The following is a 24,097-nucleotide window of genomic DNA, read 5'->3' on the forward strand; positions in this document are numbered from 1 at the left end:
CCTGACAAAGATCAGCTGCTCATTGTGAGCCTGGTCCTGGTGTGGGATCCGGGAAATCGGGGTTTTGTGGGGTAAAGGTGATGTGAGTGATAATCCCCCCCCAAAAAAAAATGGTGATGGAAATGGAATTGTGGCAGAGTTATAAAGTCATGGAATGGTTTAAGAAATGAGGAATAATCCCTCTGAAAAATGGAGATGGAAATGGGCATGGAATGGTTTAGGATGTGAGCGATAATCCCCAAAAAAATGCAGTTACAAATGGAATCTTGACAGAATTCTAAAACCATGGAATAGTTTAGGAAGTGAGGAATAATCCCCCTAGAAATGGAGCTGGAAATGGAATTGTAGCAGAATTATAAAACCCTGGAATGGTTCAGTCAGTGAGGATGAATCCCCCCAAAAAGTGGAGGCAGAAATGGAATGTGCCAGCATGGCCACGGACGGTGGCTTTGGCACGGCCGGCAGCAGCGATGCCCAGCAGAGCCTGCAGTCCTTCTGGCCACGGGTGATGGAGGAAATCAGGAACCTCACCGTGGTGAGCATCTCCAGGGCAGCTGGGAATTCCCAAAAAAAATCAGGGAAAAATTCCTGACAAAGATCAGCTGCTCATTGTGAGCCTGGTCCTGGTGTGGGAAACGGGAAATCGGGGTTTTGTGGGGTAAAGGTGGTTTAGGATGTGAGTGATTATCCCTAAAAAAAAATGGAGATGGAAATGGAATTGTGGCAGAGTTACAAAATCATGGAATGGTTTAAGAAGTGAGGAATAATCCCTCTGAAAAATGGAGATGGAAATGAGCATGGAATGGTTTAGGATGTGAGCGATAATCCCCAAAAAATGGTGAAAGAAATGGAATCTTGACAGAATTCTAAAATCATGGAATGGTTTAGGATGTGAGAAATTATCCCTCTAAAAAATGGAGATGGAAATGGAATTGTGGCAGTGTTAAAATCGTGGAATGGTTCAAGAAGTGAGGAATAATCCCTCTGAAAAATGGGGATGGAAATGAGCATGGAATGGTTTAGGATGTGAGCGATAATCCCCCAAAAAATGGAGATGGAAATGGAATCTTGACAGAGTTATAAAACCATGGAATAGTTTAGGAAGTGAGGAATAATCCCCCAAGAAATGGAGATGGAAATGGAATTGTAGCAGAATTATAAAGTCATGGAATGGTTTAAGAAGTGAGGAATAATCCCTCTAAAAAAATGGAGATAGAAAAGAGCATGGAATGGTTTAGGATGTGAGTGATAATCCCCAAAAAATGGAGATGGAAATGGAATTGTGGCAGAGTTATAAAATCATGGAATGGTTTAGGATGTGAGAAATTATCCCTCTAAAAAATGGAGATGGAAATGGAATTGTGGCAGAGTGTTAAAATCGTGGAATGGTTTAGGATGTGAGAAATTATCCCTCTAAAAAATGGAGATGGAAATGGAATTGTGGCAGAGTGTTAAAATCGTGGAATGGTTTAAGAAGTGAGGAATAATCCCTCTGAAAAATGGAGATGGAAATGAGCATGGAATGGTTTAGGATGTGAGCGATAATCCCCCAAAAAATGGAGATGGAAATGGAATCTTGACAGAGTTATAAAATCATGGAATGGTTTAGGATGTGAGAAATTATCCCTCTAAAAAATGGAGATGGAAATGGAATTGTGGCAGTGTTAAAATCGTGGAATGGTTCAAGAAGTGAGGAATAATCCCTCTGAAAAATGGAGATGGAAATGGAATCTTGACAGAGTTATAAAGTCATGGAATGGTTTAGGAATTGAGGAATAATCTCCCAAGAAATGGAGCTGGAAATGGAATTGTAGCAGAATTATAAAACCATGGAATGGTTTAGGAATTGAGCAATAATCCCTCTAAAAAAATGGAGATAGAAAAGAGCATGGAATGGTTTAGGATGTGAGTGATAATCCCCAAAAAAATGGAGATGGAGATGGAATTGTGGCAGAGTGATAAAATCATGGAATGGTTTAAGAAGTGAGGAATAATCCCTCAGGTAGGTGGGAATCTCAAAAAAATGGAGCTAGAAATGGGCATGGAATGGTTCAGGAAATGAGGAATAATCCCCCAAAAAATGGAGCTGGAAATGGAATTTTAGCAGAATTCTAAATCCCTGGAATGGTTTAGGAAGTGAGGATCAATCCCCCCAAAAAATGGAGCTGGAAATGGAATTGTGGCAGAGTTATTTGAGCATAAACCTCACACTGTGCTGCTGTTCATAATCTGAATTTTAAATTGTGGTGGAACTCTTGTCCACATCAGGTTTTTCCTGTCAAAAAACTTTTCCTCCCCTCCCTGAATTCCCACTTAATTCCCATTTTGTGAAGGAATTTTTGAGTTTTAAGTCTCCTGTGACACCCCAGGAGTGTTGAAATCACCCAAATGCCAAATGTGTCATGATCAGGTGCTTTATTAAATTAAATACATTTAATAAATTATAAATTTAACAATAAAAAATCAGAAATTTAATCATAATAAATCAGAAATTTAATCATAATAAATCAGAAATTTAATCATAATAAATTATAAATTTAATAATTTTTTTTAAAATCCCATTTTGGCTGACAGTAACAACTGGACTAATTAACTTCTTTTTTTTTTTTTATTTTCCATCCCCACAAGAGGTGTGGGAACATGGGATGCAATAAAAACGACTTTTGAAAAGAGATTGATGGATTCCTGTGATCCAAAAAATCACTCTCCTGGTGCTTTTAATGGTGATAATTTTTTTTTGTTGTTGTTTTTTTTCCTTTTGAAAACAAAAGAATTTCAATTCCAATCCAAGCTCTTCAAAGTAAAACCCCCTCAATCCACCAGGCCCAGCATAAGCTGATTTTTAAAAAAAAAAAAAAAAAAAATTAATTTTTTTTTTTTTTTCTCTGTGCAGATAGTTGATTAAAGAAACAGATGTAGAAAATTTGGATGCATAAGCAGAATTAATTACTTTGCTCTTTCAGCACAGTGAATTCTTGTGTTGGGGAGCTGGAATTTCATCTCCACATGAAAGGATTTTATTATGCAGCTTTATCAAATATGAGCAGCTTAATTTTGAACTGTCAGAGGGATCCATTTATTGCTGTGCCAGCTCAGGAGTCACTGGAAATGGAGCTGAGGGCAAGGAGGGAAAAGGGAAAACAGGAAAAAATCCCAGGGCTGAGGAATGAACAAATCCTGGAATTTATTCTGTTAAATATTGAAATTTGAATATTGAATATTGAGTATTATTGAAAATTGTTCCCATGGGTGTGGGTGTGAAAATTCTGTTGAGTTTTGGAGAAGTGAGGGAAGGAAAAGGGAAAACAAGAAAAGATCCCAGGGCTGTGAAATCATCAAATCCTGAAATTTATTCTGTTAAATATTATGGAAATTCGAATATTGAATATTGAATATTATTGTGAATTGCATCTGTGGATGTGAAAACTCTGTTGAGTTTTGGAGAAGTGAGGGAAGGAAAAGGGAAAACAGGAAAAGATTCCAGTACTGTGGAATCATCAAATCCTGAAATTTATTTTGTTGAATTTTATTGAAATTTGAATATTGAATATTGAATATTATTGAAAACTGCACGTGTGGATTGGAAAACTCTGTTGGTCTCTGATTTTTGACAACTGAGAACAAGGAGGGAAAAGGGAGAACAGGAAAAGATCCCAGGGCTGTGAAATCATCAAATCCTGAAATTTATTCTATTAAATATTAATGAAATTCGAATATTGAATATTGAATATTATTGAAAATTGCATCTGTGGGTGTGAAAACTCTGTTGAGTTTTGGAGAAGTGAGGGAAGGAAAAAAGAAAACAAGAAAAGATCCCAGTGCTGAGGAATCATCAAATCCTGAAATTTATTTTGTTGAATTTTATTGAAATTTGAATATTGAATATTGAATATTATTGTGAATTGTTCCCATGGGTGTGGGTGTGAAAAATCTCTTGGTCTCTGATTTTTTGGGAACTGAAGGCAAGGAAGGAAAAAGGAAAAGAGGAAAAGATCCCAATTTTTTTTTTTTTTTTTTTTTTTTTTTTTTTTTTTAAATCAAAATGGTGAATTTTATTCTGTTTATTATTAAAATCGCTGTCCTGGGTGTTGATAGAAAAGCTGAGCTGCTCGCTGATTTTTTGGGGCTATTTCTGCCTGGTTTTGTAGAGGTTTAAATTTAAAAATTTAAATTTAAATTAAAAAAAAAAAAAACAAGAATAAACCGAGTTTAAAGCAGGGAAGGAATAAAAACCAGGCTTAGGCTGAGCTCAACTCCACAAAGAGACCAAAATTGGGAGAAAAATAAAAATAAAATTTAGAATTTGTGTCTGAGGCTTTTCCTGCTGCTTTTTGGGGCCAATCCTGCTTATTTGTGGCACGTGGATTTTAATTTTTTTTTTTTTTTCTTCTCTAAATTTAAATATTTTAATATTATTTTACTCCTCAAGACTTGATCAAAGTTAAAATGAAAAATTTCTCTTTCAGCTTTATGTGATGCTCAAAATTCCTTTAAAAAGGAAAGACTTAAGGGAAATAAATTAAAAAAAAAAAACAAAAATAACAATAAAAAAAAAAAACATTTTCCATGTCCTAACAACCCCTTCATTTATTTATGTGGTGGTCCTTGAATATTTTATTCAATATTAGATATTTTATTATTATTTAGTATTAATTATTATTTTATAAGAATTTTTAAAGACAGGTCCCCAACCCTTTTAATTGCCCAAAATCCTTCAAAATTTCACTTTCTCCATCAGCACAGGCCAATTCCACAAATTCATTTTGGTTTTTCTACACAATGAGGCACAAAATTCTCTTTCATTTTATAGAAATAAATAAAATATTGATAAATGTGTTGGATATTAATTAAATTCAATGCCCCATCCACATTTTTCTTCAGTGGAAAAGAAGCACAGAAGAAAAATTCTGAATAAAAATCAGCATTTTCAGCTTTTTTTTTTTTTCCCCCCTTTTTTGTTTCCTGCAATGTTTTGGTTTTTTTTTTTTAATTATTCCCCAGAAAAATGAGTTTCCCATTGTTTTCCTCTGACATTTTTTGGTTAAGAATCGATGATTATTATTTAATTTATTTTATTTTTTTAAGAAGTTTTTGTGAATTCTTCATTCCTGATGCAATGAGATGGAGCCTCAACCTTTCTCCCTTATTTATTTTAATTTTTTTTTTTTTTTAAAGAGGTTTCTGGCAGGATTACACTGGATTAATTAATTTATTTTAATCCCATTTTTTTTTGTCTTTAGGGAAGGGAGAAACCTCTTGGTGATTTTTTTTTTTGAATCCAGGAATTTTTTCCAGGCAATTTTTGGGTTTTAAATTTGGGATAATCCAAATTCCTAAACCACCATTCCTGGAAATCAAGGAGGAGAAATCCACCTAAAAATAATTTAAAAAAATAAAATTATTTTTTCAACCAGGTTCCTGCAGCTTGGAGGTGAAATAATAAATATCAATTTCTAAATAAAAATACAAAAAAAAAGAGATTTTTTTTTTTTTTCCCAACCCTCAGCAAGATCTGCCACACCTGACAGAATAAATCTGATTTTACCCAGTTTAATTTTAGAAAACACTGATGGTTTTAACCTTTTTTTTTTTATTTAACTTTTTTCAGTTTAAGATCAATTAAAAAAAAAAAAATAAAAATTAAATTTCTTTTCTCTGTGCAGAAAGATTTCAGAGTTCAGGAGCTGCCCTTGGCTCGGATTAAGAAAATCATGAAACTGGATGAAGATGTGAAGGTAAAAAAAATCCGAATTTTTCACCTGGAATTTGGATTTAAGATCCTTCTCCTGGATATTTTACCTGTTGCTCCTTGAAATCCCTTCTAAAATTCTCATTTTTTGTTGTTTTTTTTTTTTTTTAAAGTGATATTTGGCAAAATTCCCTCGTGTTTGGGTGATTAAACTGAGCTGGGAAAAAGCAGAAACGTTTGGGATTTTAATTTTGATTTTGTAATTTTATTTTTTTTTTTGGTGATAAATCCCACTTTAATGGTATCAATAAATCCCAAAATTATCTTTGTTATTTCCTCTCTTCTCTCCAATTCCCTCTTTGTTTTTCTCCATTCTCAACGAGATTTAAAGTGATTTTTGTGCCACCTAATCCTAATTTTTATGGGAAAAAAAAGGAATAATTCAGGTGGATAATCTGGGTTTGATCCCAGTAGATTGACACCATTTAAATATTTTAATTTTTTATAGAAAAAGAATAATTCAGGTGATAACATGGATTTGATCCCAATAGATTGACATCATTTAAATATTTTAATTTTTCATGGAAAAAGAAGGAATAATTCATGTGGATAATCTGGATTTGATCCCAATAGATTGATATCATTTAAATATTTTAATTTTTTATAGAAAAAGAATAATTCAGGTGGATAACATGGGTTTGATCCCAATAGATTGACACAATTTAAATATTTTATTTTTTTATGGAAAAAGAATAATTCAGGTGGATAACATGGGTTTGATCCCAATAGATTGATATCATTTAAATATTTTAATTTTTTTTTATTGAAAAAGAATAATTCATGTGGATAATCTGGGTTTGATCCCAATAGATTGACATCATTTAAATATTTAATTTTTTTATGGGAAAAAGAATAATTCAGGTGATAACATGGAATTGATCCCAATACATTGACATCATTTAAATATTTTATTTTTTTATAGAAAAAGAATAATTCATGTGGATAATCTGGATTTGATCCCAATAGATTGATATCATTTAAATATTTTATTTTTTTGGAACAGGAAGGAATAATTCAGGTGGTAACCTGGGTTTGATCCCAATAGATTGATATCATTTAAATATTTTAATTTTTTTTATTGAAAAAGAATAATTCAGGTCATAACATGGATTTGATCCCAATAGATTGACATTTAAATATTTTAATTTTTTATGGTAAAAGAAGGAATAATTCAGGTGATCACATGGAATTGACCCCAATAGATTGACACAATTTAAATATTTTAATTTTTTATAGAAAAAGAATAATTCATGTGGATAATCTGGATTTGATCCCAATAGATTGATATCATTTAAATATTTTAATTTTTTATAGAAAAAGAATAATTCATGTGGATAACCTGGGTTTGATCCCAATAGTTTGACATCATTTAAAAACTGTCACTTAATTAATTCCTGAGGGAAAAGAGAATTTTTTTGTCCTTTTTTTTTTATAAAATTATTTCATTTTTTTTATCCTCAATGTGACACCATCCTTCTGTCAGGACAACTTTTAATTGATGAGATCCTGAAAATTTTCTATTCAGAATCCCTGAAAAAAAATAAAAATAAAGAAAAAATGAGCCCAGACCTGTGAGTGTCATTGTGTGAACCAAATAAATTCCAAATTTGGGAGAAAAAAGAGAAAATGAGATTTTTTTAAGGCAAGAGTGGAGAGCAGGGAAAGTCTCTGGAATTATCTAGAATATTTTTATTTAAAAATTAATTAATAAGCATTAATAGCAAAACTCCTTCAGCTGAGTAAAACTGGGGGCAGATTGGTTTTTTTAAAGAAAAAGAAATTTTATATTCCATGATTTTATATTCCAATATTTTATATTCCAATCTTTTATATTCCATGATTTTATATTCCAATATTTTATATTCCAATATTTTATATTCCAATATTTTGTAATCCAACATTTTGTATTCCAACATTTTATATTCTAACATTTTATATTCCAACATTGAGATTATTTGGGGTTTTTTGAGATAATTTGGGGTTTTTTTGAGATTCTTTGGGGGTTTTTTGAGATTATTTGAGGGTTTTTTGAGATAATTTGGGTTTTTTGAGATTATTTGGGGTTTTTTTGAGAATATTTGGGGTTTTTTTGGATTCTTTGGGGTTTTTTGAGATAATTGGGGGGGTTTTGGCATTATTTGGGTTTTTTTGGCATTATTTGGGTTTTTTTGGCATTATTTAGGTTTTTTTGGCATTATTTGGGTTTTTTGGCATTATTTGGGTTTTTTTGGCATTATTTGGGGTTTTTTGGCATTATTTGGGTTTTTTTGGCATTATTTGGGGTTTTTTTGCATTATTTGGGTTTTTTTGGCATTATTTGGGTTTTTTTGGCATTATTTGGGGTTTTTTGGCATTATTTGGGTTTTTTTGGCATTATTTGGGGTTTTTTTGCATTATTTGGGTTTTTTTGGCATTATTTGGGTTTTTTTGGCATTATTTGGGTTTTTTTGGCATTATTTGGGGGTTTTTGGCATTATTTGGGTTTTTTGGCATTATTTGGGTTTTTTTGGCATTATTTTGGGTTTTTTTGGCATTATTTGGGGTTTTTTGGCATTATTTAGGTTTTTTGGCATTATTTAGGTTTTTTGGCATTATTTTGGGTTTTTTTGGCATTATTTGGGGTTTTTTGGCATTATTTTGGGGTTTTTTGGCATTATTGGGGTTTTTTGGCATTATTTGGGGTTTTTTGGCATTATTTGGGTTTTTTTGGCATTATTTGGGTTTTTTAGATTCTTTGGGGTTTTTTTTGGCATAATTTGGGTTTTTTTGGCATTATTTGGGGTTTTTTGGCATTATTTGGGGTTTTATTGGCATTATTTGGGGTTTTATTGGCATTATTTGGGTTTTATTGGCATTATTTAGGTTTTTTTGGCATTATTTGGGGTTTTTTTGGCATTATTTGGGTTTTTTTGGCATAATTTGGGGTTTTTTTGGCAGATGATCAGTGCAGAGGCCCCCGTGCTCTTTGCCAAGGCTGCTCAGATTTTCATCACTGAGCTCACCCTGCGAGCCTGGATCCACACAGAGGACAACAAACGCAGGACCCTGCAGGTAAAAAACCCTCCCAGAATCCCAAAGCCCTAAATCACAAATCCCAAAACCCTTCCCAAAATCCCAAATCCCTAAATCACAAATCACAAAATCACAAAATCCCAAAATCCCATCACAAAACCCTCCCAAAATCCCAAATCCCTAAATCACAAATCCCAAAACCCTCCCCAAATCCCAAAGCCCTAAATCACAAATCACAAAATCACAAAATCCCAAATCCCTAAGTCACAAATCACTAAATCCCAAATCACAAAACCCTCCCAAATCCCAAAATCACAAAATCCCATCACAAAATCCCAACCCAAAACCTCAAATCCCAAAATCCCAACCCAAAATCCCAAATCCCAAAACCCTTCCAAAACCCCAAATCCTATCACAAAATCCCTTCCCAAACCCCAAAATCACAAAATCCCAACCCAAAATCCCATCCCAAAATCCTTTTCCCAAAACCCCAAATCCCATCACAAAACCCTTCCCAAATCCCAAAATCACTAAATCCCAAAATCCCAAATCACAAAAATCCAAATCCTAAAACCCTTCCCAAATCACAAAATCCTATCACAAAATCCCAAAACCCTCCCAAATCCCAAAATCCCTTTTCCAAAACCCCAAATCCCATCACAAAATCCCTTCCCAGAATCCCAAATCCCAACCCAAAATCCAAACCCAAAATCCCAAAACCCTTCCCAAATCCCAAAATCACTAAATCCCAAAATCCCAAATCACAAAATCCCAAATCCTAAAACCCTTCCCAAATCACAAAATCCCATCACAAAATCCCAAAACCCTTCCCAAATCCCAAAACCCAAAATCCCATCACAAAATCCCTTCCCAAATCCCAAAATCACAAAATCCCAACCCAAAATCCTTTTCCCAAAACCCCAAATCCCATCACAAAAATCACAAAATCCCTTCCCAGAATCCCAAATCCCAACCCAAATCCAAACCCAAAATCCCAAATCCCAAAACCCTTCCCAAATCCCAAAATCCCATCACAAAACCCTTCCCAAATCCCAAAATCACTAAATCCCAAAATCCCAAATCACAAAAATCCGAATCCTAAAACCCTTCCCAAATCACAAAATCCCATCCCAAAATCCCAAAACCCTTCCCAAATCACAAAATCCTAACCCAAAATCCCTTTTCCAAAACCCCAAATCCCATCACAAAATCACAAAATCCCTTCCCAGAATCCCAAATCCCAACCCAAAATCCAAACCCAAAATCCCAAAACCCTTCCCAAATCCCAAAATCCCATCACAAAATCCCTTCCCAAAATCCCAAAACCCCAAACCCCAAAATCCCATCACAAAATCCCAAATCCCTTCCCCAAAACCCCAAAATCCCAAAACCCCAACCCAAAACCCCAAATCCCAAAATCCCAAATCCCTTCCCCAAAACCCCAAAACCCCAAACCCCAAATGGTGGAAATGCACCAAGAAACACCTGGAAAATTCAACAATGGTTAATTCAGATCAGGGAAAAATTGGAATATTCTGAGCCCCAGGAGTTTCCTGTCCCTGGGCTGGAGCTTTAAACATCTGAAATTTCATTTCTAATCCATGATTTGTCATAAATTTAATATTTTATATCATATTTTAATATAAATTTTATTTTATTTTAATATATTTATCCCAATTTATTACGGTTTCATTATTTATTTTCTTTTATGTTGATTTATAGTTATAGTTTTATTACTTTATTTATATTTGGTTTTTTCTATTTTCTTTCTATTTTCTATTTTATTTCTATTTTATTTCTGTTCTATTTCTGGTTTATTTCTATTTTATTTCCATTTTATTTCTATTTTATTTCTGGTTTATTTCTATTCTATTTCTGGTTTATTTCTATTTTATTTCCATTTTATTTCTATTCTATTTCTGTTTTATTTCTATTCTATTTCTATTTTATTTCTGTTTTATTTCTACTTTATTTCTATTTTATTTCTATTTTATTTCCATTTTATTTCCATTTTATTTCTATTTTATTTCTATTCTATTTCTATTTTATTTCTATTTTATTTCCATTTTATTTCTATTCTATTTCTATTTTATTTCTATTTCATTTCCATTCTATTTCTATTTTATTTCTGTTTCATTTCCATTCTATTTCTATTCTATTTCTATTCTATTTCTATTTTCTTTCTTTATTTCTATTTATTTATCAATATTAATAAATATTTATTAATTTCTATTTTAACTCATTTTCTCTTCTATAGAACAATTTATAACAAAACAATGCAATTAATAAATGTCATTTATCCAGTCCCAGGACGCTCCTGAAACTGAGAAATGTATTTTTCTATTTTATTTTTAATTTAATTTAATTTGAATATTTTCTTTTTCAGAGGAATGACATTGCCATGGCAATTACAAAATTCGATCAATTCGATTTCCTGATTGATATTGTCCCCAGGGATGAGCTGAAGCCTCCAAAAAGGCAGGTGAGCCACAAAAAAAAAAAAAAAAATAAAAAATTAAAAAAAAAAATGAAATTTTTGTTGTTCTTTCCTCAGATTTCAACCTCTGGATGGAAGGAGCAGGTTTGAATCTTGAGTTTTTGTTCTCAGGTGCTTAAATAGTTAAATTTCAGGTTCTGAAATAAAAATCAAAATGGATAAATGGAAAGAAAAATCAGAAATGAAAAGATATAAATACAAATGGGAAGTCGTAAGTAAAAATAAAAATCCTCGATAAAATGGAAAATCAGCAATAAAAATAATAAATAAAAGTCACAAATAAAAATCATAAATGAAACTGAAAAATCATAAATGAAAAGAATAAAAATCATAAAGAAAACTGAAAAATCATAAATGAAAAATAAATCATAAATAAAATGAAAAATCGTAAATTAAAATCATAAATAAAAATGAAAAGTCGTAAATTAAAATCATAAAAATGAAAAGTCAGAAATAAAATAAATTGAAAAGTCAGAAATAAAATGAAAAATTGTGAATAAAATTAAAAATCATCAATAAAATAAGTCGTAAATAAAATGAAAACTCATGAATGAAATAAAAGGAAAAATCAGAAATAAAATGAAAAATCGTAAATGAAAATAAAAATCGTAAATAAAATGAAAAATCAACAATAAAATAAAGTCATAAATAAAAAGAAAGGTCATAAATAAAAATGAAATGAAAAGTCATAAATAAAATGAAAAATCAAGAATAAAATAAAATGAAAAGTCATAAATGAAAATAAAACTCGTAAATAAAATTTAAAATCATGAATAAAATAAGTCATAAATGAAATGAAAAATCAGAAATAAAATAAAATGAAAAATCAGAACTAAAATGAAAAGTCGTAAATGAAAATAAAAATCGTAAATAAAATGAAAAGTCGTCAATAAAATAAAGTCATAAATAAAATGAAAAATCATGAAAATAAAATGAAAAGTCGTCAATAAAATAAAAAATCATGAATAAAATAAAATGAAAAATCATAAATGAAAATAAAAATCGTAAATAAAATGAAAAGTCGTCAATAAAATAAAGTCAGAAATAAAATGAAAAATCATGAAGAAAATAAAATGAAAAGTAGTTAATTAAATAAGTCATAAATAAAATGAAAGGTCATAAATAGAACGAAAAATCAGAAACAAAATGAAAAATCAGAACTAAAATCAAACTAAAAAGTCACAAATAAAAATAAAAATCATAAAAATGAGAACAAAAATCCTATAGATAAGAAAATAAAAATCCCTAAATAAAACCAAAAACCGCTGAATTTTTCTACGAACAGATCTCCGCTTCAAACCATCAAACCCACCCCCAAAAAAAAAATAACAAATGATCAAAAAATGGGAAAAAAATGGAAAAAAAAATGGAATTTTTATTCATTTTAAAGGGATGAAAATTCCCATCCCTTCCCTTTGGGGCAGTCGAGGCCTCTGTAAACATCCTTGACTGGAAGCTGGAAGGTTCTGGAAGGAGCTTTCAGTCGGATGTTTACAGCAGCAGGCTGCTGCTTTCTGCTTTTTTTATTTTTATTTTATTTTTAATTTTTATTTTTCTGAATTAAAAAAAAAAAAAAAATCTGATTTTTCTCCCCCTTATTCGGGTAATTCTCCTTGACGTTTCAATTATTTAAAAAAAAAATGAATTTAATCGTTGGATCCGCTCGTTTTTGCTGCTTCCAAAAGTTTTTACAGTTTGGGGAAATTGGGATTTTTTTTTTTTATTTTTTTTTGTGGGATGTTTTGGGCTTGGAAGTTGAAAATTTTAATTTTAATTTTTTTTTTTTTTAACTTTTATTTCCACTCGAAATCCTGGATAATTCAGCGTTCTCTGAGCACTGGTGTCATTTAAATCTGAATTTTATACCTGGAAATGTCCTCGTGGTGTTCCTGGAATAACAAATTTTTGAGAATCCACCCCCATGTTCTTTTCACTTCTCATCCTCATTTCCACAAGGTCTAGAAAATCAAGAAAAATATCAAAAATAAAAAGGAATCAAGAATTTTTTTCCTTGTCCAACACATCTGGGAGAATCCATCCTGCTGTTCCTGCTTAAAACCAGGTGTGGCTGGGAACTCAACCTAAAATAGAAAAAAAACCAGAAAAATAGAAATATCAACCATAAATCCATAAATTATTTCTCCCAACCTAATTAATTTGGTGTTAATTAAAAACACCAAACATCCCCTCCAGCTGCTCTTCTTTATCTGGAGTTTCTTTTTCAGCTGGAATTTATTGAAATTTCCATTGTGGCCTTGAAAATCCGCTTTTATTTTTTAATTTTTTTTTTTTCTCGTTGCTCTATTTTCCTATTTTTAGCAGTTCACCATTTTTGTGATTACAGAACATCCAAACTCTGGAATCCCAACAATTCCTGCAGCACTCCTGGATATTCCAACATCTGGGATAATATTAGATTATCTGCTAATAATCCTAATTGATTATCTGCTAATAATCCTAATTGATTATCTGCTAATAATCCCTGCCAGGATCCATTCCCAGCCAGGAAATTTGGGGAATTTTTGGCTGTAAAAATGAGGCTTGCAGAGATGTTCCTCACACCCATCAGGAATGATTTTTTTTTTTTTTTTTTTTTTTTTCCAGCAGGAAAAATTAAATGGAGAGCTAGATGGCCCCTAGGAATTTTAGGTTAAGGATTTACAGGGGAAAAAAAAAAAAATCCTGTGGAAAAGTGGCTGGCTGTGCCTGGATTTTAAATTTTTTTTTTGGTTTTTTTTTGGTTGTGGGGGGTTTTTTTTGGTTTTTTTTGTGGGGGTTTTTTTTGGTTTTTTGTGGGGTTTTTTTTGGTTTTTTGGTGGGTTTTTTTTTGTGTGTGTAGGTTTTTTTGGGTTTTTTTTTTGGCTGGTGTTACAATCTGTTTTATCTCTTATTTGACAATCAGTGTTGGTTCATGGAAGAGCTGGGAGTGAAATCCTGATGTTTTATTGCTCTGGGAACTCCAGCAGTTCCTTAGGAATAAAAGATGGGATGGAATTTGGATTTAAAACCATCCCTGCCTGTGACAAACCCGGAATGGAAGCTCAGAGGACTCAGTTGCCTCAATTATTTCAGGATTGAGCTGGAATTGGGGATTGGAGCAATCCAGGAATAACCTAAAGACTGAGCTTAGAGCAGCTCTTCACTGCAACTGGTGAAAATATATTTTAATTTTTTAGCACCGTTTCCTTCAGAGGAATTATTTTTTTTTTTTAAACGAGGGGAATGGGAATAACAGGGAGCTGCAGGAATTGTGCTTGGTGATGATGTTTGGCTCAAAACTGAATCTTTGGGATGTGATTTCCTACCGGGATTAACTCCTGATTTACCCAACTCCCAAAAAAAACCCCCAAAAAACTTCTAAACCGACTCAGCCAGAGCTGCTCGTGTTTAAACGTGAATTTTCCTTTTGCTGCCCAGCTGGATGAGCTGAAAGGGGGGGAGAAAAATCCAAGGGGTCGCAGCAGGAGGTGGCAACGTCCCCATGTCGTAGCACGTGTAAACATCCTACACTCTCAGCTGTGAGCTCGAGGTGGCTGGGAGAGGATTGTTTACGCCTTCTGCCATGGAGTGAACGTCTGGGAGCTTCACCTGCCCTCGGCCAGCTCGGCAATTCTCACCCTGCAGCCTCGGCATCCCATAATCGCTGAAAATCCTGCAGTGGCCTTGGTTATTGAGGGGTTTTTTTCTCTGCTCGGATGGAGCAGGGTGGTGTTGTTGGTGTTGTTGGTGTTGTTGTTGGTGTTGTTGTTGTTGGTGCCAGGGAGGCAGAGCAGAAGTTTCTGGTTTTTGGTGCTGCTCTCACGGCAGGGATGGGTGGGTGTGAGCCTGGGAAAGCTCAGACACCGCAGCAAACACCAAATCCAGTTTTATTGCCGAGGGTTTGAGTCCAGAGCCGGGTGGAAGGTTGGGAACAGCTCAGGCCAGGGGTTGGTGACAGAGAAAGGAGGCTCTGCCAGTTCTCCTGGGATATTTGCTGCAATTCACCCATGAGGAATTTCCATGGAATTCCATCCCAACTCTAACGATTTTATTCCTTTCCTCCTCCACCACCACCTCAGCACCGACACCACATTAACCACGCTTTAACAAGAGCTGAATAAACCAGATTTTTTCTACCAGCTCAGGCTTGGTTTTAACTGTTGTGGCCGAGGTGTTGGAGCCCCTCTTTGTGTTTTTATTTTTTTTTTTTGGGGTGGGGGGGGACATGTGGCCGTGGGGCGGGCAGGTGCCGTGTCCCCCCCGTGCCAATTTGTGACATTTCCCTGCAGGAGGAGGTGCGCCAGGCTGTCACCCCCGCCGAGCCCGTGCAATATTATTTCACCCTGGCCCAGCAGCCAGCAGCTGTGCAGGTGCAGGGCCAGCAGCAGGGCCAGCAAACCACCACGGCCACCACCACCATCCAACCTGGCCAAATCATCATTGCCCAGCCCCAGCAGGGCCAGGTGAGCCGGGCTGGGGGGGGATCTCCTGGGGGGTTTGGGACAGGAACGTCAGGAACGTGGAAATCTTGGGCTGGGATGGATAAAGCTGGGTTGGGAAGGATTCCAGGAAGGGTTCCAGGAAGGATTCCAGGAAGGAACTAATTTAAATCTCACCAATTGTCCCAAATTGTTCCAATCCTTGTCCTGACTCACCTTGGATACCTCTGGGGGATATCCTGAGCTTTTCAGGGTTAAATGGGATTCCTGGGTCAGATCCTCCAGGAAAGTTCCTCACCCAGGCTCTGAGCTCCCTCTGATTTAATCTGGGATTAGGACAGGCCAGCAGGGCCAGGTGAGCCAGGACTGAGGGAAATCCTCAGGGATGGATTGGGACAGTGACAGTGTGGAAATCATGAGTTGGGATGGATAAAGTTGGGTTGGGTTGGGAAAGGAAGGGAAGGATTCCAGGAAGGATTCCAGGAAGGATTCTAGGAAGGAACTAATTTAAATCTCACCCTGTTCCATGAATGATCAGGGACCTTCTGCTGTCCCAAATTGTTCCAATCCTTGTTCTGCCTCACCTTGGATACCTCTGTGGGATATCCTGAGCTTTTCAGGATTAAATGGGATTCCTGGGTCAGATCCTCCAGGAAAGTTCCTCACCCAGGCTCTGAGCTCCCTCTGATTTAATCTGGGCCTAGGACAGGCCAGCAGGGCCAGGTGATCCAGGGAAATCCTTCAGGGATGGATTGTTCAGGATCATCAATGGAAATCTTGGATTTAACCCATGGGCTGGGTTGGGAGGGAAGGAAGGATCTGAAATCTCACTCTGTTCCATGATCAGGGACCTTCTGCTGTCCCAAATTGTTCCAATCCTTGTCCTGCCTCACCTTGGGCACCTCTGTGGGGCAAACCTCACTTTTTAGGGCTAAATGGGATTCCAGATCCTCCAGGATCCTCCCCCAGGCTCTGGTGGTTTTAATCCTCACAATTCTTTGCTCAGTCTGCCCCAACCCTGCCATCTCACAGATTTTCCACCTCCTGAATCCTCTTTTTTTTTTTTTTATTAATTTTTTTTTTTTAATTTTTATTTTTGTTGTTGCAGACCACCCCTGTGACAATGCAGGTGGGAGAGGGGCAGCAAGTCCAGATCGTGCAGGCTCAGCCCCAGGGCCAGAGCCAGCAGGCTCAGAGCAGCACAGGACAAACCATGCAAGTGATGCAGCAAATCATCACCAACACGGGGGAAATCCAGCAAATCCCGGTAAGAATTCAACAGGAAAGGTGGGAAAAATCCTTCCCTGAGCACATTTGTGAGCGTGAGGCTTGTTTCTGTTTGCTTTGATAACTGGCAGAGGGAGTTTGGATTGAGTGGTGTGCTTCCTGCACTTAGGAAAACCAACCAAGTGTGACATGAAAAGGGGGAAATAAATCAGAATTCATTGCCCACCCCAAACACCTTCCCCTGAGTGAAATAGTTGTGATTAGGAAACAATAAATCCAATATTTCCTGGCTGAATATCAGTTCTTCACCACAGCCTGGTTTGAATAAAAAGAGAGAATTCATTTCTTTTGCCTTTCCTTGGTTGTGCCTGTGCAATCTTGAAGTCATGGCCTGGCAGGCTGAGTGGGAAAGGAGCCATCTGGGAGTTTATTAATAAACTTTGATGTTAAAAGAAATATTTCTTCAAAATATTTGTGGAGGGATGGCTTTGCAGAAGCAGGAGATAACTCCTCACTTTTACATCAGCTTTAAAAATGGGATTTTGGGTGCTCAGCATAACCCAAAGTTCCTGAAATGTGTCCTAAGTAAACACAGCAGTCCAAAAAAAAGAAAAAAAAAAAAAAAAAAGTCACATTAACTTAGAATCACACCAAAGCTGTGGCTTTTGGTTCCCAGCTGGAAAATATCACACCTGTTAGAGAAAAAAATAAAATAAAATAAAAATAAAAAAGAGCCAGTTCTGTGTTCCAGAACCCAAAGGTCACCCAGGGCCAGACATTCCAGTTGGATTTCAGTTTTTGTGTGAAATCAGAGCTTTGCTGAGCTTCCCTCTGCTCCTGCTGTGCCAGGAAAGGCTTTGGATTGGGGGCAGCTGCCAGAATTTTCCAGCTCTTTTCATCTCTTGAGTCTTCAGCTGATTCCTGCTGCCTTGAGGTGTTGATCAGGGAGGAAGAAATTCCCAAATTGGCTTTTTTACTACGAGGAACTCTTCATTATTCTCTGCATTTTCTTTGTCCATTTCTCTTTCTTTCCTTTTTTTTTTCTTTCTTTCTTCTTCTTCTTCTTTTCCATTTCTTTTTTCTCTTCTTTTCCTTGTGAAAATCTCTCTGAGAGAGAGAGAGAGAATTGTTCCTCAAGGAATTTGGAAGATCTGCAGTGGATCCTCAGCTCAGATTTGTCTCTGGGGAATGCTGGAAGTGCAGAAAAGGGCTTGGACATCTCTTGGGAGAAAAAAAAAAAAATTCTTTACAAAGGAGCTGTTGAGGATCAAAATTTCCTGAAGAAAATCCAGGGAGATTTTTTTGGGAAGTGATCCCTGTGCTTTTGGAGGGGTTTTAGGCTCTGGTTTTGAGCAAGAATTTGCTTTTTCATCCCTTTTTCCTGGGATTGTGGAAGAGCAGGGAGCTGTGGCTGCTCCTCAGGGGCTGGAATGTGGAATTTTTTTGGGGGGGGGGAATATTTTGGGAATACCTGGATCTCTTGACAGCTCCAAGACTGCAAAGCAGCAATGCAGGAGCAGTGTGGGGTGGGATAATCCCAATTCCCAGCTCCCCATCCAGCAGAAATTCCCCTTTTGCACGATGGATTTTGCTCTTCAGGAACCAAACTTGGTGCTGAGGGAGCCTCCAGCAAGTGAAATAAAATCAAACATGGAGAAAAACTTGGATTTGACTCCACAAAATTCCAATCTTTGATCCATTCTACTCTTCCTGCTTTGCTTTCTTTAGTTTTTTTTTTTTTTCTCTTTTATTTCCTTTCTCTTTTGGCATCTTCTGACAGCTCTGAGGGCTCAGCAGAGAATCTTGGATCACCCAAATTGAGTTGGAAATTCCCTCCTGAAACTGGAATTGCCTCTGGAGTGTTTGGGAGCATCTTCCTCCTGCTTTTCCACCTGTTCCTGGTGCTCTTCATTCCAGAAATCAAGTGGAAAAGTGAATTTTATTTTTGAATTTTTATATCTTTGTCTTACCCAGCCCCTCATTTTTTGGGCAGGTTCTTTTTGGAGCTTCCTCTCCTTGCTGGAAGAATTTTTCCCAAATCTTTTCCACCATCATTAAATGATAGAATTAAAACTTAATCCCCCCAGCATGGCAAACTTGATCTCAATGCAGAAACCAAATTTTTTAATAGAAATTTTGTTGCTCAGGGGGAATTTATTTGCTCTTGAAATAATTTTAGAATTTTCAGGGGAGTTTGGCTTTTGTAGAAATGCCAGGACCCCGTTCCAGGCTCTTCTTTATCAGCAGATTTTTAGAATGTTCTGTGTGTTCTTTCCACTTCTTAAAAAGAAAAAAAAACAAACAAAAAAAAAACAACAAACCACCACTTTTTTTGGTATAAAATTACCCTTAAAACTGTGAATCTCAATGTTGTAAAGTTAAATAACCCAAGGAAAACCCAGCAGTGGGATGTGTGACATTTTTATTGTTCTCAGGTGTGCATTAACAGTGTTACCTTTATTTTCTTCGTGGCCCACATTCCCAACCTCCCAAAATTAGAGGATTTAGGGAATAAATTTGGGCTTGAATCTCTCACATGAGAAAAAAACAAAAAAAAAAAACCAAAAAAAGCTGAGCCTTTTCCAGGTGGAGCTTGACAGGTGTTGGCAGAGAGCTGAACTCAAACTTTCCAAAAATACCTTTGGGGTTTGCCATTTCTGCTGGCTTTATGTGATAAAATTCCTGATTTTTCCTTATTTTTTTGGCAGGATATGATTGCTGGAGGTGCAGGATATGATTTGGTTCTCATAACAGCTGATGTGAAACTCTGCCTCAAAGGAGCAAAACAATTCTTGTAACCAAAAGTGCTCCCAAATCTCTTAAAAACTGAGCCATTAATTTTAATTAATTTAGCTCCCATCCTGAAAAAAAAAAAAAAAAAAAAAAGGAGAAAAAAAAAAGAGGAATGTGGTGCTCAGGGATCCCCAGGAGCTCTGAGCTTTTCCTTTGTTCTGGTTCCTGCTGGGAACCTTCACAATTCCAGGGAAAGCTCCCAGAGAGCTGAATTCAAACCTTCCCAAAATTTCTTTGGGTTTTACAATTTCTGCTGGCTTTATTTGATAAAATTCCTGATTATTCCTTAATTTTTTGGCAGGATATAACTGCTAGGGGTGCAGGATATGATTGCTAAAGGTGCAGGATATGATTTGGGTGCTGCCAGCTCATAAATGTGAAACGCTGCCTCGAAGGAGTAAAATGTAATTAATTCTTGTAACCAAAAGTGCTCCCAAATCCCTTAAAAACTGAGCCTGGCTAAAAAAAAAAAAAAAAAAAATAGAGGAATGTGGTGCTCAGGGATCTCCAGGAGCTCTGAGCTTTTCCTTTGTTCTGGTTCCTGCTGGAAACCTTCACAATTCCAGGGAAAGCTCCCAGAGAGCTGAATTCAAACCTTCCCAAAATATCTACAGTGTTTGCCATTTCTAATGGCTTTATTTGATAAAATTCCTGTTTATTCCTTAATTTTTTGGCAGGATATGATTGCTAAAGGTGCAGGATATGATTTGGGTGCTGCCAGCTGCCTCGAAGGAGTAAAATGTAATTAATTCTTGTAACCAAAAGTGCTCCCAAATCCCTTAAAAACTGAGCCTGGCTAAAAAAAAAAAAAAAAAAAAGAGGAATGTGGTGCTCAGTGATCCCCAGGAGCTCTGAGCTTTTCCTTTGTTCTGATTCCTGCTGGGAACTTTCACAATTCCATGAAGCTCCGGGGTTGGGAATTCTGCACCGTCACACCTTCCCAGCGATGGAATCGAGCAGGGATTTTGCTGGGTTGTTTTATTTTTTAATTATGATTTTTTCAGGGTTCAGAGTGACCTGTTTCATTTTCTTTCCCTGCCCCTCCCCTCCACCTGTCTCCAGGTGCAGTTGAATGCTGGCCAGCTGCAGTATATCCGCTTAGCCCAACCCGTGTCAGGCACCCAGGTAGTCCAGGGGCAGATCCAGACGCTTGCAGCCAATGCCCAGCAGGTATGCAACTCCACAGGGCCTGCCTCCAAGGCTTCTTCCCCAATTCCCAGGGGATTTCCATCACTTCTTGGCTTAGGATTCCTACTTTTGCTTTATCTTCCTGTTTGTCAGAGTTTAAAAAAAAAATAAATAAGGAGCGTAGCAGAAATCTCCTTTAGGTGTGAGAGGTGCATGCAAAGCTCGTGTGTGTGTGTGTGGGGGGGGCTCTGAGTGAAGCTCCTGCTGCTTCTGAGCTGCTTGCAGGTGATTTTTGGGCTCATCATCCTTCTCTTTCCCTTCTCCTTCTTGCCTTGGGTGAGGGAGGAGCCGTGCAGGAAAAGGCAGAAAAGGCTGAGGGATCCTTCTCTGCCTTCCCAATGGCCTGGGGGACACCTTCTCCTCGGGGGAGGCAGACAGGACGTGGATTGGGGGTCTGCAAGGAGCTGGAAGGGTCTGATTTGGGGGTCTGGAAGGATCTGATTTGGGGTCTGGAAAGACCTAATTTGGTCTGGAAGGATCTGATTTGAGGGTCTGGAAGGACCTGATTTTGGGGTCTGGAAGGATCTGGTTTGGGATCTGGAAAGACCTAAGTTGAGGTCTGGAAGGATTTGATTTGGGGTCTGGAAGGACCTGGAAAGACCTGATTTGGGGTCTGGAAGGACCTGATTTGATCTGGAAGGGTCTGATTTGGGATCTGGAAGGATCTGATTTGATTTGGAAGGATCTGATTTGCTCTGGAAGGACCCGATTTGGGGTCTTGAAGGATCTGATTTGATCTGGAAGGGTCTGATTTGAGGTCTGGAAAGACCTAATTTGGTCTGGAAGGATCTGATTTGGGATCTGGAAGGATCTGATTTGGTCTGGAATGGCCTCATTTTGGGTCTGGAAGGACCCGATTTGATCTGGAAGGATCCGATTTTCTCTGGAATGTCCTGATTTTCTCCGGAAGGATCTGTTGGGTGTGGAATGATCTGATTTTCTCTGGAATGATCTGATTTTCTCTGGAAGGATCTGATTTTTCTCTGGAATGTCCTGATTTTCTCTGGAAGGTGCTGTTTGGTCTGGAATGATCCGATTTTCTCTGGAATGTCCCGATTTTCTCCGGAAGGATGTGTTGGGTGTGGAGGTGTCCGTGGCTGCCGTTGTCTCGTGGCTGTGGGGCTGGGCAGGGTGGCCGAGGTTCCCAAACCCCCTCAGGCTGGGGGGGCTGTGACCCCCGGGGCAGGGGCAGGGGCTGGCAGTGACGAGCTGCTCTTCTCTCTGTAGATAACACAGACAGAGGTGCAGCAGGGGCAGCAGCAGTTCAGCCAGTTCACAGATGGACAGGTAAGAAGTGGGGCTCACAAGGGGCACAGGGATTGTTCCTAAATCTCTGAATTCCTCCTCATCAAAGCACTGCTGGCCTGCAGCAGGACAGGGCAGAGCTGGGCCAGACTAAATTCAGGTTCTTCATGTTGTGCTGCCTTTGCTCTGAATTAATCCAGTGCCTGGCACTAAATCCTGAGCGATTCAGGAATAAAAAATGTTAACATCTGCATGTTCCACAAGCATCATAAATCGTGGAATGGTTTGGGTTGGAAGAACTTGGAGGCTCCTGCACTTCCAGCCGTGTGAGGGACAAGTTCCACTCTGCCAGGGAGCCCCAGGCTGGCCTTGGACACTTCCCAGGGATCCAGGGGCAGCCCCAGCTCCTGGGGGAGATCAGGGAGCCCCGATGTGAGCCTGGGCTTCAGGAATTCCCAGCAGGACTTTGGTGGGTTTGGGGGTGTTTTGGGGCTGTTTTGGGGCTGTTTTGGGGGTGTCCCAGGGGTGCTGAGCACTGACAGGGGCTCCTGTGTCCCCGTTGTGTGTCTGCAGCAGCTGTACCAGATCCAGCAGGTGACAATGCCAGCGGGCCAGGACATCGCCCAGCCCATGTTCATCCAGTCCAGCAACCAGAGCTCGGACAGCCAGGCCACGCAGGTGACAGGGGACTGAGCTCAGCTGTCCCCAAATGCCACCCCGAGCACCTCGGCCACACCCACCTGGGCCGAGGAGCACACCTGAGGGCGAGCCTGCACAGGCTCTGCCTCCACCTCTCTCTGCTGCCCGGGGGAGCGCCCACAATATCCACGATACCCGGCGGGCTCTGCCAGGAATGCAATATTTTTATTTTCCAAACCAATCTTTGTGTATCCAGCTGCTTTTCCAAACCCCTGAGAGAAAGGATCCCAAGGGATTTGGAGCATCTCATTGAACAAATGTGGGAAATGTTGGGTTTTTTTTTATTTCTAGGAAAATCCTGAGGGTACTGATCCTGTCACAGCTCTATTCCTGCTGTTCTGTTTGTATTTTTTTTTTCTCTGGGTAGAGCTAGGTTTGGTCTTCCCATCTCAGTGGGTTTTAGGGAATTTTTTTGGGGGGGTGATTGTGTGTGGTTTAGATTTTTCCCTCCTGCCTCCTTTTTTTTTTTTTTTTTTTTTTTTTTTGGAGCATTTGCTGTTTGCAGGGAAGAGGAGGAGGAGGAATTGAAGTGAAACTAAATAAATAAAAACATTCCTTGTATTATGATTGTATTTTCTAAAGGCAAAAAAAAAAAAAAAAAATCCTTGAATTTGGCTTCTGGATTCCAGAAAAAAACCAATGAAATGTGGACAAAACCCCAGCCCTGCTGTTACCTGTTCTCCTGGCTTTGGTCCATGCATGTAATATAAGCTTCATAAAAGGAAATAAATTTTGCTTTTGTCACATCCTGTGTGTGCTGTCCATGAAATTCCAGGGCCAGGAGCAGCAAAATCCCTGGAAATGTCACCCCTGGAGCAGGGAAATCAGCCCCAGGGTGCCTGGGTGAGGGGTTTTGGGGGTAAATATGTGAAATTTGGCACAAAAAGAACCCCCAGCAGAGCTCAGAGGTTTGGGGTGACTCAAAATCTTGGTAAGATTTGGGAGGAGAGGGCAGGAGATCCTTCCAAGATCCTTTGGGGTTTTCCTCCCAGTCAGGTGGAATTTCTGCCCTGGGAATCATCTGAGACAAAAAAAAAATTGGAAAGTGAAGAATAGTTCATCAAAACCCAAGACAATAAAAAATAAAACCATTTTAAAGCATTTACTATGCTTACAAAATATCAAGAAGAAAAACAAAATAAATATATGTGATAAAAATAAAAAAAATAAAAAATAAAAATATGTGATAAATAAAGCCAGGACTTGCAAACAAAGTGAGAGGTGCAAAGCTACCAGTGAGAAGTAACAAATCCAAAACCCTAAACCAAC

At 37.4% G+C, this 24,097-nt stretch overlaps 1 protein-coding gene across 2 annotated transcripts; it reads left to right on the forward strand.

The window, feature by feature from the left end:
- The first annotated feature begins 387 nt into the window (after positions 1-387).
- Positions 388-23,574, forward strand: NFYC (nuclear transcription factor Y subunit gamma). 2 transcript variants are annotated; one of them, XM_014885624.2, is made up of 9 exons: positions 389-535; positions 5,664-5,735; positions 8,687-8,800; positions 11,148-11,243; positions 15,527-15,700; positions 16,785-16,943; positions 20,759-20,866; positions 22,112-22,171; positions 22,703-23,574. In XM_014885624.2, exons 1-9 carry the CDS (start codon positions 416-418, stop codon positions 22,820-22,822), a joined length of 1,023 nt encoding a protein of 340 aa, XP_014741110.2. In that variant the 5' UTR covers positions 389-415; the 3' UTR covers positions 22,823-23,574. The 2 variants fall into 2 exon arrangements, with proteins under 2 accessions (XP_088034621.1, XP_014741110.2); XM_088178495.1 differs by lacking the exon at positions 20,759-20,866 and having other exon boundaries at positions 388-535.
- The last annotated feature ends 523 nt before the right edge of the window (positions 23,575-24,097 follow it).

This window comes from Sturnus vulgaris, chromosome 24 (genome assembly GCF_052056855.1).
Source record: "Sturnus vulgaris isolate bStuVul1 chromosome 24, bStuVul1.hap1, whole genome shotgun sequence".
In the NCBI taxonomy this organism is placed as follows: domain Eukaryota; kingdom Metazoa; phylum Chordata; class Aves; order Passeriformes; family Sturnidae; genus Sturnus; species Sturnus vulgaris.

Bases quoted from the DNA above. Each gene is read 5' to 3' on its own strand.
- NFYC (XM_014885624.2), top strand. From the start codon at position 416: ATGGAATGTGCCAGCATGGCCACGGACGGTGGCTTTGGCACGGCCGGC. The intron at 15,701-16,784 runs GTGAGCCGGGCT...TTGTTGTTGCAG, and splicing joins CCCAGCCCCAGCAGGGCCAG to ACCACCCCTGTGACAATGCA. The intron at 16,944-20,758 runs GTAAGAATTCAA...ACCTGTCTCCAG, and splicing joins GGGAAATCCAGCAAATCCCG to GTGCAGTTGAATGCTGGCCA.